General features: G+C 41.3%; 1 protein-coding gene across 5 annotated transcripts in view; it reads right to left on the reverse strand.

The window, feature by feature from the left end:
* Positions 1 to 16,815, reverse strand: part of IQCA1 (IQ motif containing with AAA domain 1) — a 464,058-nt gene that overhangs the window by 258,459 nt on the left and 188,784 nt on the right. For all 5 annotated transcript variants that reach the window (XR_011557328.1, XM_070732268.1, XM_070732270.1 and 2 more), the window contains 2 exons: positions 14,267 to 14,351; positions 8,698 to 8,838 (listed from right to left, as the gene is read on the reverse strand). Coding sequence is in view for 4 of the 5 variants with exons in the window: in XM_070732268.1 (XP_070588369.1) it covers positions 8,698 to 8,838; positions 14,267 to 14,351 (226 nt within the window). In the remaining variant the exon portion in view is untranslated. The remainder of the gene's footprint in view (positions 1 to 8,697; positions 8,839 to 14,266; positions 14,352 to 16,815) is intronic.

A 16,815-nucleotide genomic window follows, 5' to 3' on the forward strand; every position in this document is an offset into this window, starting at 1 on the left:
GCAATCAGGGATCCCCATGTTATTGGATCCCCGAACTAAAAAATTCACATAGCCAGCAGATTTTGCTAATAACTGAAGACTTCCGATTGTTTCAAATGATATAGCAATGTCTAGCCTGCCCTGCTTCTATTAAATGCAACTGAGTAGATGACAGATGACTATTGGGGACAGTGATTCTATCAGTCACTCAAACTCTATCCCAGAATTTCTAAAAAGATAGGGAGGAATCCCGATGCTTATTCATCTCATTGCATATTTATATTAGCTGGCTTAAAGAAAGGCCTCCATAATATTTTTATCAGCAATACTTAAAACCTTATTTATTCTGTTTTATTTATAAATACTATAGATACAGTATGTTGATGCTGTTTCTAAATCATACTAAAAATAAAATTTCTCTGTACATCCGTATCTGACTCTAGGGTGCAATACTCATCTCAATTCTTGATCGAGGGAACCAGCATTATTGAAAGACATTTTCAGTGGCCATGATGTCATGGGGCCAGCATGACTATATGCCAAAGGACCACAGAATTTTGTTACCTTCTCACCAAAGTAGTACCTATTAATCTACTCACATTTGCATGCTTTCAAACTACTAGGTGGGCAGGAGCTGGGCAGAAACGGAATGGGAGCTTATCCCACGGCATGGTAATCAAGTCTTGAACCTGGGCTGTCTGATTTCCAGCTGACAAGGTTAGTGTCTTTAACCACTGAGCCATTGTGCCCCTTATCATAAATTAATTTAAATGTAATAATTAAATCAAATTAATAATTGTAATAATATAATATAATCATTAAAATTAAATTAAAAATTATTTTTATTAAATTAAATTCTATCATACTAATAGACTTTAAATGCAGAAAAACAGTTATCTGTATAAATTTTCAGAGATTCTGCAAATCAGGTAAAGGGAATAGGAATATGACATACAGTGATATCTCTACCTATGAACTTAATTAATTCCGTGACCAGGTTCTTAAGTAGAAACGTTCATAAGTAGAAGCAATTTTTACCATAGAAATCAATGTAAAAGCAAATAATGCGTGCAAACCCATCCCAAAATTCACCCCTTTTGCCTTATTACCACCGGCATTGTGATCCTTGTTTGGGGGTGGAGGAAGGAGGTAGTTTGGGGGGGAAAGACAGCGGAGGCTGCCCGGAGGTAGCCTCGTGAGCGGATTGACACATGCGGGAAGCTGCCTGGCGACTTGTCAGCCGGTGGGGCTTCCACTCTCCTTGAAAGTTTGCGGCGGCAGGCAAAGGGGAATTCCGGTGGCACCCGCTTTTTCCAGGGTAGTCCCTTCAAGGCACCCAAAGCAGTGGGCTTTAATTCCTCCTACCTTCCATCTCCGCTGACTCTTCCCAATACCTCCCTGCAAACCGCCGAGGAAGAAGAGAGCAGAAAAGTTTTGAGGGACAGCAGAAGGGCACATGTGAGGAACTAGAAGGACGCCTGTGGGGAGGGGTGGGAAGAGCTGGGCAGAGGAGGAGGAGGGCGCAAGGCAGGGTTTATCCCCAAAGTTGTGGGAAGGCGACGCCCAGCCCTTGCTCCTGAAGGCCAGGCTGCGAAGCGAGCATCAGAATCGACTCCGCGAAGGGAGGTTCTCTGCTTGGCCAGCCACTCTCCCCAGGCCATGTCACGGAGGTCTCCAAGTTTTGGCTACTGAATCCATTTTGTCTTCGTGGTTATATTGCCTGTCACCGCGAGATTCCCCGGGTGGCAAGCAAGGCCCGATGTCCTGACTCCCAAGGAGCTCGTTTGCCTGTCTTCCCAGACCTGAAATAGCCTTGCAAGGAAAGGAGGCAACGATGTCCCTGCGGGTGAAGATGGAAGGAGAAAGTCCCTTCTGGAAAGGAAGCGCTAGACGATGCCCAAGGCAGAATGCCAAGGTGGCTTGTATCCCAGCGGGAAAAGTTTTCTCCGGATTTGTTTTCACCGCCGTTGGGATCGCCTCTTCTTCTTAGTGACTTTTTTCTTTTCTTTCATTCGGTTAAAAACGCCACCCTTCATTTATTCCTCCTTTCCTCTCTCTCTCTGTCTCTCCAAGCATCTGGGCTTTTTGAGTGAGTGAGGTTGTATTTATTTTCTTTCTCGGAGCTTTTTAAAAAAAATATATATCTATGTTTGGGTATGTATATGTTGTTTGCTTTTTTAAATATGATAAGGTTTTATGTGCTTTTTAATATTAGATTTGTTTTCGCTGGAATATTGTTTTAATTATTGTTGTGAGCCGCCCCGAGTCTTCGGAGAGGGGTGGCAAAGAAATCCAATAAATTGAATTGAATTGAATTGAATTGGGAAGGAGAGGACAAGGCAATGAGCTTGCCTGCTTCCCCCCAATGCGCACACACACAAACACACCTTTCTTCCTCCCCCCCCCTCCCCTCAACTCTTGCTCCAGGCAGTATAATCATCAGATCAAAGTTTGAGGGGTGTTTGTTTTTTAGGAAAGCACCTGGAACAAAGTTTTTTAAAAATACTCCACCATGGGTAGTATTAAGGGTGGGAAAAGTTCCGATGCAAACCCCCGTCCAGCTACTTTGTAATAAAAATCTCTCGCCAGTGACTTTGCTGCCGTTCCTCTCCTCCAACCCCGATCTTAGGAGAACAGAGATGTTAACGCTTTTTTTTAAAAAGCCCTTGGAAAGCCTCCATCTGAGTGGCACGAAGGAAAAGAGAGAGAGAAAAGAAAGATATTTCAAAGCTGTGCGGTTCCGTTCGGTGGAAACAAACCAACTTGTTGTTCCTAAAACAGAAAAGGCGCCCTTTTAAGAGCCGGTGGACCATTCGTTAACAGGGTTTTTTAAAAAAACTTTGTTCCAGGTGCTTTCCGAAAAAACAAACACCCCTCAAACTTTGATCTGATGATTATACAGACCGGAGCAGGAGTTGAGGGGAGGGGGGAGGAGTGAGAGCCAGGGAGCCTTGTCTGAAGCCGAAGCTCTGGCCCTTGCCACAGACAGGATTCTCTGCCTCCAGACTGCTGCCACAAGCAAAGGGGAAATTCCAGGTGCTTCAGCCAGCAACAGTCAGCGTTGGCAGTCTGGAGGCAGGGGGAAGCAAGTAAAGGGAAAATCCTGGTGGCAGTCACAAGGCAGACGAATCCCTGTGGCAGTAAGAGAGCGCACATGCAGTAAGAGAGCACGCACGCAGTAAGAGAGCGCACGCGCAGTAAGAGAGTGCATGCACCAGGGCTCAGGTTCGTAAGTGGAAAATGATTCAGAAGTAGAGGCAAAAAAGTCTTAAACACTGGGTTCGTAGCTCGAAAAGTTCATCAGTAGATGTGTTCGTACGTAGAAATACCACTGTACGATGGATCTCATTTCTGCATAGGATGAATTTTTCAGTATTCCCAAGACTCAAGTAAGACAAATATGCAATGTTTTTTCTTAATTTTAATGTAATTGAACTGGCCAAGTGAGAGATAACTAAAATGAGGCAGCTGCTCCTGAAACTTCCCTAGCCATTAGAGCAGAAAATATGCTCCTCAGCCAAGTCATTTGGCGTTATGTGTTGATTTTTTTTCATTCTTTCCTACCTTTTACAGATTTGCAGAAAAAACAATTGCTGCCAACTTGCCTTCCATTGATGACCTGTATACTGCACGAGTCAAAAAGAGGGCGGGGAAAATATTTACTGACCCCTCGCATCCTGGACACAATCTGTTTCAACTTCTACCCTCAAAACGTCGCTACAGAGCACTGCACACTAAGACAACTAGATACAAGGACAGTTTTTACCCGAATGCCATTACTCTACTAAACAAATAATTCCCTCAACACTGTCAGACTTTTTACTAAATCTGCACTTCTATTTCTACTACTTTTTCTCATTATTCCTATCACTGTAACTTGTTGCTTGTATCTTAAGATTTTTCTTAATATTGATTGTTTCTTCATTGCTTATTTGACCCCTATGACAATCATTAAGTGTTGTACCATAGAAACATAGAAACATAGAAGACTGACGGCAGAAAAAGACCCCATGGTCCATCTAGTCTGCCCTTTTACTATTTCCTGTATTTTATCTTACAATGGATATATGTTTATCCCAGGCATGTTTAAATTCGGTTACTGTGGATTTACCAACCACGTCTGCTGGAAGTTTGTTCCAAGGATCTACTACTCTTTCAGTAAAATAATACTTTCTCATGTTGCCTTTGATCTTTCCCCCAACTAACTTCAGATTGTGTCCCCTTGTTCTTGTGTTCACTTTCCTGTTAAAAACACTTCCCTCCTGAACCCTATTTAACCCTTTAACATATTTAAATGTTTCAATCATGTCCCCCCTTTTCCTTCTGTCTTCCAGACTATACAGATTGAGTTCATTAAGTCTTTCCTGATACGTTTTATACTTCAGACCTTCCACCATTCTTGTAGCCCGTCTTTGGACCCGTTCAATTTTGTCAATATCTTTTTGTAGGTGAGGTCTCCAGAACTGAACACAGTACTCCAAATGTGGTCTCACCAGCGCTCTATATAAGGGGATCACAATCTCCCTCTTCCTGCTTGTTATACCTCTAGCTATGCAGCCAAGCATCCTACTTGCCTTTCCTACTGCCCGACCACACTGCTCACCCATTTTGAGACTGTCAGAAATCACTACCCCTAAATCCTTCTCTTCTGAAGTTTTTGCTAACACAGAACTGCCAATACAATACTCAGATTTAGGATTCCTTTTCCCCAAGTGCATTATTTTACATTTGGAAACATTAAACTGCAGTTTCCATTGCTTTGACCATTTATCTAGTAACGCTAAATCATTTACCATATTACAGACCCCTCCAGGAATATCAACCCTATTGCACACTTTAGAGTCATCGGCAAATAGGCAAACCTTCCCTACCAAACCTTCCCCTATGTCACTCACAAACATATTAAAAAGAATAGGACCCAGAACAGACCCTTGTGGCACACCGCTTGTAACCTGTCTCTGCTCAGAATACTCGCCATTAACAATAACTCTCTGATGTCTATGCTTCAGCCAGCTTGAAATCCACTGAACTATCCAGGGATTAAGTCCAATCTTCACTAATTTATCTATCAGCTCTTTATGTGGAACCGTATCAAAGGCTTTGCTGAAGTCCAGATAGGCAATATCCACGGCACCACCTTGATCCAACACCTTTGTGACATAGTCAAAGAACTCAATGAGATTAGTCTGACACGATTTGCCTTCAGTAAAGCCATGCTGATTTGGGTCCAATAAGTTATTGTTTTTTAGATGCTGATTTATCCTCTTTTTGAGTAGAGTCTCCATCATTTTAACTACAACTGATGTCAAGCTAACTGGCCTGTAGTTTCCAGCTTCTTCTCTACTGCCCTTCTTGTGGATAGGCACAACATTGGCCATTCTCCAATCCTCAGGAACATCTCCTGTTAACAGGGATTGGTTAAACAAATCAGTCAGGGGGGTAGCAATGACAGATCTGAGTTCTTTAAGAACTCTGGGATGGATGCCATCTGGACCCATTGCCTTATTTATCTTTAATCTTTCAAGTTCTTCTAAGACATCGGCTTCTAAGATCACTGTATCTGAATCCGTACAGCTGGAAGCAATGCTATATCTCTCTATAGTATTATTTTGTAAGGTGTCCTTTGAGAAAACTGAACAGAAGTAGCTATTGAAATGGTCAGCGATCTCCTTATTCCCATTAATGCATGTATTATTCCCGGTACTAAGCTTTGTGATGCTGCAGTTTTTCTTCTTCCTATCACTAATATATCTGAAGAAGGTTTTATCCCCCTTCTTTACAGATTTTGCTATTTCTTCCTCTTTTGAGGCTTTAGCAGCATATATTATCTGTTTCGCCTCCTTCTGTCTCATTTTATACACCTCTCTATCAGCTATACTTCCAGACTCTTTATACCTCCTATAGGCAGCCTTTTTTTCATTGACTATAGCCCTTACATCATTGCTAAACCATAGCGGTTTCTTCTTCCTTTTACCTTTAGTTACTTGCTTTACATAAAGTCTTGTGGCTTTTAAGATGGCCTTTTTTTAATACAGTCCACTGGGTGCTCGCTCCTGCCATTTTATCCCTCCCCTTTAATTCATTATTTAAATATTCCCCCATTGCATTAAAATTTGTTTTTCTGAAATCCAATACTTTGGTTGCAGTATAGGATTGCTCACAATCAGTTTTTACATCAAACCACAAACATAGATGGTCGCTGCAACCTAAATTTTCTCCCACCTTGACCTCTGAAACCCGATTCCCATTTGTAAAAACTAAATCTAGAATATTCTCCCCTCTAGTTGGTGTCTTAACTAGCTGTGCCATAGCTGCTCCTGTAAAGGCCTCTACTATATTCTTACTTTTGCATGTAAGGGCACTGGGGATATTCCAGTCAACATCAGGCATGTTGAAATCACCCATAACCACAATATCTCCCTTTACTGCCATTAGGGTAATCTCATCCACCATCTTGTTGTCATGTTCCTCAGATTGCCCTGGAGGCCTATAGATCACCCCAATTCTAATGACAGAACCGTCTTTATTTTGCATGCAAATCCAGAGGGTCTCCAGATCTTTACATGTATTTTGAATTAGTATTGTTTTTAGACTTTCTTTAACATAAATGGCTACTCCACCTCCCCTTCTCTCTATTCTATCCTTCCTATACAGTGTATATCCTGGTATGGATATTTCCCATTCATTGGAATCCTTAAACCATGTCTCAGTTATGGCAACCAGATCCAAATTATCTCTAGATATTATGGCCATTAACTCACAGAGCTTGTTGCTCAAGCTTCGAGCATTCGTGCACATTACCCGAAGAACATTATTTTCATTATTAGTTTGCCCCTTATCATCAACAACTACATCTATTTTATTTTCAGCTCCCTTTTCATAAGCTTCCAGAAACTGATGTATCCTCATTGGTCGGGGACAGAAATCCTCCACATCTGGTACATCTCTGTCCCCTTTACCTAGTTTAAATGCCTGTCCAAAAAAAGCTCTGAATTCCTCACCGAGCACCTGGGTACCTCTGTATGATGGATGCAAACCATCCCTCTTAAACAACTCCCTATTAGACCATCTACTGACATCATGACTTACATAACCAAAACCTTCAGTACCACATGATGCTTGACAAATATATCTTTTTCTTTTATGTACGACGAGAGCATATGCACCAAAACAAATTCCTTGTGTGTCCAATCACACTTGGCCAATAAAAATTCTATTCTATTCTATTTGTTTTATCAAATAAAATATTTATTATGGTAATAAATTAGTATCAGCCTATGTTTTAGTTTTAATGTATTAGGAGGAGCTTAGAGGAAGATACATAAAAGCCTCAGGAAAGTTACATGTGCTCATGAAACCCAAAAACTTTATTAGCAAAATTTGGCAAATTCTTGGAGTGCTTCACACCCCAGTTGTTATTTTTCTGTGATATGTTTTTCTTCTGGAAATGTTTCAACTATTATTCTCTCATTAATTCTCAGTAAGTTTTGAGAACAAATTGTTTAGAATCGAACCTGAATTTAAACTCTTAAATTTCATATCCATAGAATTTAATTACGTCATACATTGCTATGAGTCTATTCTTCATTTATATTGTCTGTTTCATTCTTACAGTTCAAACTATTTAGGACACAGGTCACCAACCTGTGGTTCGTAGACCACTGGTGGTCTGTGAGAAAATTTTGGTGATCCGTGGAGAAATCTTGGCCCCTGGGTCAGATATGGCCAGGAGCAATTAATCCAGTCCAAGAAGAAGAAAGGAAAAGAAAAGGAAGGGAGGGGAGGGAGTTTGAGCCTGTTGACACCCATCTAGACCCCATCCAGAGATGTACAACTGGGTATCATCAGCATACTGATGATACCTCACCCCATGCCCTTGGATGATCTCTCCCAGCAGTTTCATATAGATATTGAATAGCAGGGGGGAGAGGACCAACCCGAGGCACCCCGCAAGGGAGTGACCTCGAGGTCGACCTCTGACCCCCCACTAACACCGACTGCGACCGACCAGAGAGGTAGGAGGGGAACCACTGAAGAACAGTGCCTCCCACTCCCAACCCCTCCAGTCGGCACAGAAGGATACCATGGTCGATGGTATCGAAAGCCGCTGATGATTTAGAATATGCATGAACACTGTATATCAAACCTGCTTCTTATAAACAAATGTAACTTATAAACTCTCATACTATATATAATTTGCAACATTTTTACGCACATAAAGCAATCGGAATTGGATATTAGAAAGCTGTGTCAGATTGGAATTGGCTTGGTTGAATCCTCAAGAACTTGTAGTATTCTGAAGGTAAGGAATGGGTATAACTGGGTTAAAAACTTTGCATCATGTTCCATATTACATACATACATACCTATACACATATACACACTCACTCACTCACAGTCTCACACACACGCACGCACGCACCCCTACATATAGTTATACGATATACTCAGGATTGGAGGAGACAAGCTACACTGAGTTTGAACCCATATATTATAGCACAGAGATTTCAGAAAGGTGATAAAGAATGTCTAACCTTCAAACAGCTCTTCATGATTCTCTTCTTTCAGGCTGACCGGAGAGATGCATGTATGTATCCATTAAATTCCAATATAGCAAAACAAAACAAAATAGTCTCAAAACCCTATTAGAAAATATTGTTTTTACCATGTTTTTTCTGGATTTATATACATTATTATTTCTGATTCAGAGTGACTTGCCTCATCTTTCTTCTTTGGTTTCTTTTCTTCTATCTCATTTCCTTTCTTCTTGAATTTGCCCTTTTCTTTTTTTTCTTTTTTCCCCTTTTTCCCTTTCTTTTTCTGTTCTTCTTCTGCTTTAGCAGCTAGCTCAGCAGCAACCTGACAGAACGAATCATATCTGTTTACATTTTTAAAACACCTTAAAAGTAGTACTGTATATAAAAAGACAAATAAGCTGACCGTAGGGATATCCTATTAATAATTATTCCCTATTTATGTTTAAATGTGCTACTTTTCATGAAGGGAAAAGGAAGGGAGGCTTACAAGCACTTCTTCATAGTGGGGACCTCTGTGTTACAGATCCATTTCTCCAAGCTGGGTGGAGCTAGCCTCCAGGTATGGGTTAAGACCACTCTATGACCAATGAGGACTGAATCTGATCTTAAAACTTTGCCCCTTTTCCTATAATCTACTTCTTTAGATTCAGTCCCTGCCCTCGAAGAACACGTGCTTTCCTTCCCATCACTGAATACTGAAGGATTTTAATTGGCGTTTAATTTTCACCTTTTACCTTTTATTTTTTCTTGGAGAAACCAGCAGATCTTCCCAGTTACTTTTTTAAAAAAACCTTTGGAAACGGCTGGGCAAGGGGCTTCCCAGCAGCGTTTATTTTTTGGGGAGGGAGATGTATAAAATTTTTGTTGTTTTTTCCTTCATACACTTTAATACAATGCTAAATATCTTCTAATTCCAGTACTGTACAATAAAATACAGTATTTTGTTAGTAACTCTTGTATAATCCCAGAAAAAAAATCATAATACAAAATTATTAATTTCTCTATAAATCCTTTCTCCCTTATTGCAAAAAATATATTATTTAATCTTGTCCTCCAGCAAACACAATAATCATGTTTTACCTCTCTTCATTAATGTTCCCTAAAATATATACTGACAAATAAAAAACATGTGGAACATTCCAGTTAACTTGTAGGCTGTAATGCCTCCTATTTCTCTTTACACATTTTACTTACCGTAAATCTAAAAACCTCTATATAATCTATCAAGTCACAAACATTGAAAATACTAAAAAAAGAAAAACAGAGGAAAAAGAAAAAAATATAACCACTTTTATTCATTTTTTTCAATGCACCATAAATCATCTATTATTCACTTATTCAATTTTTATAAATCTTTCAAAACAATCTCTGTTCTTATATTCCAATTTTACTTATTGAATTCGACTTGCTTTATTAATATACTTCATTAAAACTAAGAGCCAGAGTGGTGCAGCAGGTAGAGTGCTGTACTGCAGGCCACTGAAGCTGACTGGAGATCTGTAGGTCAGTGGTTCAAATCTCATCACCGGCTCAAGGTTGACTCAGCCTTCCATCCTTCAGAGGTGGGTAAAATGACAACCCGGATTGTGGGGGCAATATGCTGTCTCTGTTAAAAAGTGCTATTGCGAAAATGTTGTAAGCCACCCTGAGTCTAAGGAGAAGAGCGGCATAAAAATTGAATGAATGAATGAATGAATAAATCTACTGTATAATCAACAAACCTAATATTTCCTTAAAGTTAATTCAACCTGTTTTAATATATTCAACAAACCAAATATTTCCCTAAATTCTAATTCATTCATTTTTTAATACAACATAAATAATCTATTAGTAACTATTTTCATTTCTTTAAAATCTTTCAAAGTATATCTATTCTTATATTCTTATCCCTGCAGGAGTGAAGAAATATCATGGGACTGTGGCAGATGACCACACCTCCTCTCCCCCCAGCAGTATTGGCTGGGAGAAAAGGTAACAATGAGCACTGCACTGGACAGGCAAAAGCTACCAGCCAAGGATACGTTCTGAGAGTCTTTCTCGCAGTGGCTGATAGCCAAATACCGTATATACTCGAGTATAAGCCGACCCGAGTATAAGCCAAGGCACCAGTTTTTGCCACAAAAACCAGGAAAACTTATCGACCCGAGTATAAGCCGAGGTAAGAAAATGCAGTGGCTACTAGTAATTTATAAAAATGGAAACCAATAAAATTACATTAATTGAGACATCAGTAGATTACATCTTTTAGAATATTTATTTTAAAGAAAACCAGTAAACTAGCTCTGTAAATTTAAAACAGGGTAAACAAATTAACAATATTAACAATGAATTAAAAAGTAAAAAAAGTAGCTCAATCAGCAACAAAGCTAAAACCTAAGAGTTAAAATCCTTCAAAACTGGATTCCTTCTCATCTCATCATTAATTGGATTTACATTATTGTTCTGTTTTTATATATGCTGTGAGCCACCCTGAGTCCTTGGAGAGGGATGGCATACAAATCCAATTAAATAAATAAATAAATCAGTGTATACAAAGAAGAGCTTCAGCATTAGAAAACCAAATAGATTAGATAGATAGATAGATAGATAGATAGATAGATAGATAGATAGATAGATAGAAAGATAGATAGAAAGATAGATAGAAAGATAGATAGATAGAGATAGATAGATAGATAGATAGATAGAGATAGAAAGAAAGAAAGATAGATAGATAGATAGATAGATAGATAGATAGATAGATAGATAGATAGAAAGATAGAGAGACAGACAGACAGACTAGTGAGACAAGCAAAACTCGCTAAACACAGACAGCTCTTGTGGTTTTGTATCCTAAATATGCAGGTCCTATTTAGAATCAAACTCATTTTTAAAATATGTAAAGTGCTTCCCCTCATACTTGTTAATCGAAACTTGCTCTCAAACCAACTTTATAAAAGGCAACTTTTAAAGATCCACAAACACACTTTAGGAATTCCTGTCTAGCTCTTGCCTCATAACACATTATTAGATCCTATCCAAGCAAGGACAGCAACTACCACAAAATACCATTTTTTAAACAGTTTAAATCCTTTCAGAGGGGGAGGAGAATCGGACAGCAGGGTGCCTTTTTAATCCAACTAAGGGCAACACAGAGAGAGCAAGGAATAGTTAAACCTGTTGACAAATACACACACGGAGGGAGTAAAAAAAAACCCTGCTGGTTTCAGCTAGGGGAAAAGGAAGCACTCTGGCTACACACCCACTCCTTCAAAGAGGTAGCTGGCATTTTTCACCGGGGGGGGGGGGAGAAGGGGCATGCACACAAACACACACACACACACACACGCTCGCCCTCCAAAATTCATCCTCACTCTTTTTCTTTGTTGCCTTGGCTTCCCTTTCATTCACACGCCCACCCCCACATCCTGCCGACTCACACACGGAGGGAGCAAGGAGTAAAAAAAAAGAACCCTGCTGGTTTCAATGAGGGGAAAAGGAGGCACTTTGGCTACACACCCACTCCTTCAAAGAGGTAGCTGGGATTTTTCACAGGGGGGGCGAGGGGGGGCATACAAACACACACACACGCTCGCCCTCCAAAATTCATCCTCCCCCTTTTTCTCATTGGTCATAGGGCGGTCTTAACCCATACTTGGAGGCTAACTCCACCTCTTGAGAAAGGGCGTATCAGTAGGATCCAACACCCATTCTCTTCCCTCCTGCTGGAAGTAAGATTCAGTGAGCTTTAAAAATAATTTTTAAGAGATATCTTACAGTTTTTATTGTCGTTGTTTGATGTACCATATAATAAAACTTCTGAGGATGGGTAGATAGCAGTGAGTTAAAATCTAATGAATAAATAACTTCAACATTTACTCTTGACAGAGACAAAGCACACTATTTCACTTTGCTTTAGATCTAGATTGAGGCCCTTCAGGATGTATTCAAAATGTATGCAAAGCCCATTGTCACCTTTTAGAATGACAGAAATTGCTATAATTAATGAATTAATCTATATCAGGTCATTTTGTTATTAAATATAAATTTATTTATATTTAATTCAAATACATTCCATACAGGCACTCGGTCCTTATCTCTCTTAGCTGCATTTCTCACATTCCTTCTCCTGCTCCACTTAACAAGATTTATTTTCCTAACAGCATGACTTTGAAAAACAACAGAACTGACTGTTAACAACACAGAATCCTTTTGCTTACTTTAACGCGGCAAAAAACACATCCATTTTCCCTTTAGCAATGTTGAAACTCCACCCTTCTTCTCCACTGACCCCGACATGCCAAATACATCACTACAGTATTTAACCCATTCCTCTCCTTAATATCTTCTTCCAGACCTCTGTTCTCTACGTTTTTGCGCCCTTCTGAATTTAGGGTTAACCCAGCGAGCATCTGATTCTCCCTCTCTAGATCCTGAACTCATAGCCCCATCCTGTGGCTGGCCTCCCACCTGTTCTACTACCTGTAACCCCGGGCCCCCCACTAATTCATAAACACTATCTGAATCTGAGTCCTCAATATCTTCATCATCCTCCCACTGATCAGGAGTATGTACAACAGTGTCTGGAGGCTGTCAGGGTCTGGATGGGTGCCAACAGGCTCAGACTCAATCCAGACAAGACGGAGTGGCTGTGGGTACTTCCTCCCAAGGACACGTCCATCTGTCTGTCCATCATCCTGGGGGGAGAATTATTGACTCCCTCAGAGAGGGTTCGCAACTTGGGCATCCTCCCCGATCCTCAGCTAACTTTAGAACACCATCTTTCAGCTGTGGCGAGGGGGGCGTTTGCCCAGATTCACCTGGTGCACCAGTTGCGGCCCTATTTGGACAGGGAGTCTTTGCTCATGGTAACTCATGCCCTTATCACCTCGAGGTTCGACTACTGCAATGCTCCCTACATGGGGCTACCTTTGAAGAGTGTTCGGAAACTTCAACTTGTCCAAAATGCAGCCGCGTGAGCAGTCTTGGGCCTTCCAAGAAATGCCCACATCTCGCCATCACTCCGCAGACTGCATTGGCTACCGATCAGTTTCCGGGCACAATTCAAAGTGTTGGTTATGACCTATAAAGTCCTACATGGCACAGGACCAGATTATCTCCGAGACCATCTTCTGCCACACGAATCCCAGCGGATTGGGAGGTCCCACAGAGTTGGTGTCCTTAGGGTCCCATTGACCAAACAATATCAGCTGGCAGGACCAAGGGGAAGAGCCTTCTTTGTGGGAGCCCCGACCCTCTGGAATCAACTCCCCTCAGAGATTCGCACTGCCCCCACCTTACTTGCCTTCCGAAAGAGCTTAAAAACTCATCTTTGCCACCAGGCCTGGGACTTTTAGATCTTCCCCCTGACCACTGAATGCTTAAGTATGATTGCTGAATGTTTGGTTGCTAAGTTTTTCTTTTAATTTCTTTTAAATTGTAGTATTAATTGGATTTACATTATTGCTCTGTTTTTATATATGCTGTGAGCCGCCCCGAGTCTTCGGAGAGGGGCAGTATACAAATCCAAATAAATAAATAAATAAACAAACAAACAAACAAATAAATAAATATTTATTTATTTGCTGCCCATCTCATGATTCTCTGCTATAAGTAGAATTCATTATTATAACATTCAATGTATAACAAACAATTAATGCACTATAACACTGAACTAAAGGAAATCAGTAACAATTTGCTTCAGGATGTCTAAGTCATAAATTTGCTATTTAAAAGGGCACTAAAAACCATATATATATTGAAATAAACTTTACCTCTTCTGGAGTTTTTTCTGAGAAAAGAACTGCTGAGCCACCTTGTTCTTCATCAGGATAATCAGGAAATTTTCCTGTAATGTGCCTGTTTGAATAGGATAAATTATAAAATTTAATTTAATTAATAGAAGAGGATATTTGTAGCTCGAGATTGAACTGTAGTGGTTCAACCTTGGTTGTTTTCTTGTAGACATTTCATCACCAAACTAGATAATATCATCAGTAAGATGGGGAGTTGGATAGCTTTTTATATAAAAAAAAGCTTTTTATATTAGTGGCTTGCTCTAGCAGGAGTGGTATTAGTGGTTCCTTGATTGGGATGTTATTTACTGTCTGTCTGTATCCATCCATCCATCCATCCATCTATCTAATTTATATTGCCACTTATTCCCCCATGGCGGCTCGCAGAATATAAAGAATATAAAACCACATTTAAAACAATAAAAACTAACAAAAAGAATCAAATAAATTAATATAGTACCGTATAATAAAATCACCCCCACCTCCCACCTCCTGCCCCAGCGACAACATATCACACAAGCTATGGTCCAGAAGAACCGTTGACTTACCTGAACGGTCTTCTCGATGCCCTGGAAGGAGAGTCCAGCATGGGGTTTAGCTCAAGTCTTATTGGTAGGACTGAGTTTTAAATTAACATAATTAACATACTAATTAGGTACCCGCCCCCTTGCTGCCCCAAGGAGTCAGTTTTAAAAAACGAAATAGGAATAATTCAACAATTTATTGAACAACAAGAACAAACAATAACTGGAAACCCCCATGGTTCAATAGGGGAGGGTTTGAACTCTCCTTCCAGGGCATCGAGAAGACTGTTCAGGTAAGTCAACGGTTCTTCTCCCATGCCTCTAGAAGGAGAGTCCAGCATGGGATATACCCAAGTTAATGTTCCAGGGCGGGAGATTGCTGAACCATGGGCTGCGCCTCCTCTCACACTTTTTGAAGAACACGTCGGCCAAAAGCAGCGTCAGCCGAAGCGAAGGTGTCCAATTTATAGTGGCGAATAAAGGTCGTGGGTGTAGTCCACGCCGCGGCTCTGCAGATGTCTTCAATGGGTGCTTGCGTCGCCCAAGCCGCTGACGAAGCCGCACTCCTAGTGGAATGAGCCTGGATCCCCGGAGGTGGACTGGTTGACTTCGCCTTGTACGCCTCGACTATACATAGTCTCACCCATTGACTAATGGTCCTTGAGGATATCTTGAGACCTAGTCTAATAGAACCAAAGGACACGAACAAGGCCTCAGTCTTTCGTATCGCACTGGTGCGTCTGATGTACAGTTTCAACGCTCTGCGCACGTCCACCTTGTGCCACTTAAGTTGCAAAGGATGATTACCTCGAGCACAGAAATCTGGCAATACCTATTCCTGGGCCCTGTGGAAGTGCGTGTTTACTTTTGGAATAAACGTGGGATCCAGACGCAAAACAACTCTGTCTGGATAAAACCTACACAAATCTGGTCTAACCGATAGAGCGGATAATTCGGACACCCGCCGGGCCGAGGTAACTGCCACTAAAAAAAACGTCTTAAGAGAAAGGAAACATAATGGAACTGATCTCAAGGGCTCAAATGGTGGACCCGTGAGGGCCTGAAGAACCAGCGTTAAATCCCATGTGGGAAATCGTCGTACCGGCGGAGGGCGTGTATTAGTAGCCCCTCGGAGGAAGTCCTTAATCCAAGTATGGTGGTTCAAGGAACTCCCATCTTCTCCCTTGATAACGGTAGCCAAGGCGGCTACCTGTCTCCTCAACGTGTTTGGTGCTAGGCCCCTCTCCAAACCTGCTTGTAAAAACTCCAGGACAGGAAGCACCGAAGAGTCCTGAGGATGTAAATGTCTGTTGGTACAGAAGGATGTAAAGGTGGCCCATGTCGCCTGATAAATACGGGTGGTAGAAGGCCTTCTAGCCGCCTGAATTGTGGCAATAACATTTTCTGGAAGGTGACAACTCCTCAACCTGTCCCCCTCAAGTGCCGGGCGGTCAGGTGGAACCATTGGGATTCCGGATGATGCACAAACCCCTGGCTGAGGGAGATCCTGTCATCCGGAATTCTCCAAGGTGGGGAGATGGATAGTCCCATGAGGTCCGCGAACCAGGGCCTTCGAGGCCAATGTGGTGCCAATAGAATGACCTCCGCCTTCTCCAGCAGGATCTTTCCTAACACTTTCGGGATAAGTGGAATTGGGGGAAAGGCATACAATAAGGTCCTTGGCCACGGAAGGTGAAGGGCATTGACTCCCTTGGCTCCCGGAGATGGAAACCGGGAATAAAACCTCGGGAGCTGAGTATTTTGGGCTGTGGCAAACATATCCACCGATGGCTCCCCAAATCAACGGGCGACCTCTTGGAAGAGAAGAGGATCGAGTCTCCACTCCGCCGGATCCAGCTCCTGTCAACTGAGCCAATCCGCCTGCTTGTTGTCCTCTCCCGCTATGTGTTCTGCGTGTAAGGAGGATAGGTGAACCTCTGCCCAACCGAAAAGAAGAACAGTTTCTTCCATTAGTCTGAGTGACCGCGTCCCCCCTTGATGATT

Source organism: Erythrolamprus reginae, chromosome 1 (genome assembly GCF_031021105.1).
Source record: "Erythrolamprus reginae isolate rEryReg1 chromosome 1, rEryReg1.hap1, whole genome shotgun sequence".
NCBI classification, from domain to species: domain Eukaryota; kingdom Metazoa; phylum Chordata; class Lepidosauria; order Squamata; family Dipsadidae; genus Erythrolamprus; species Erythrolamprus reginae.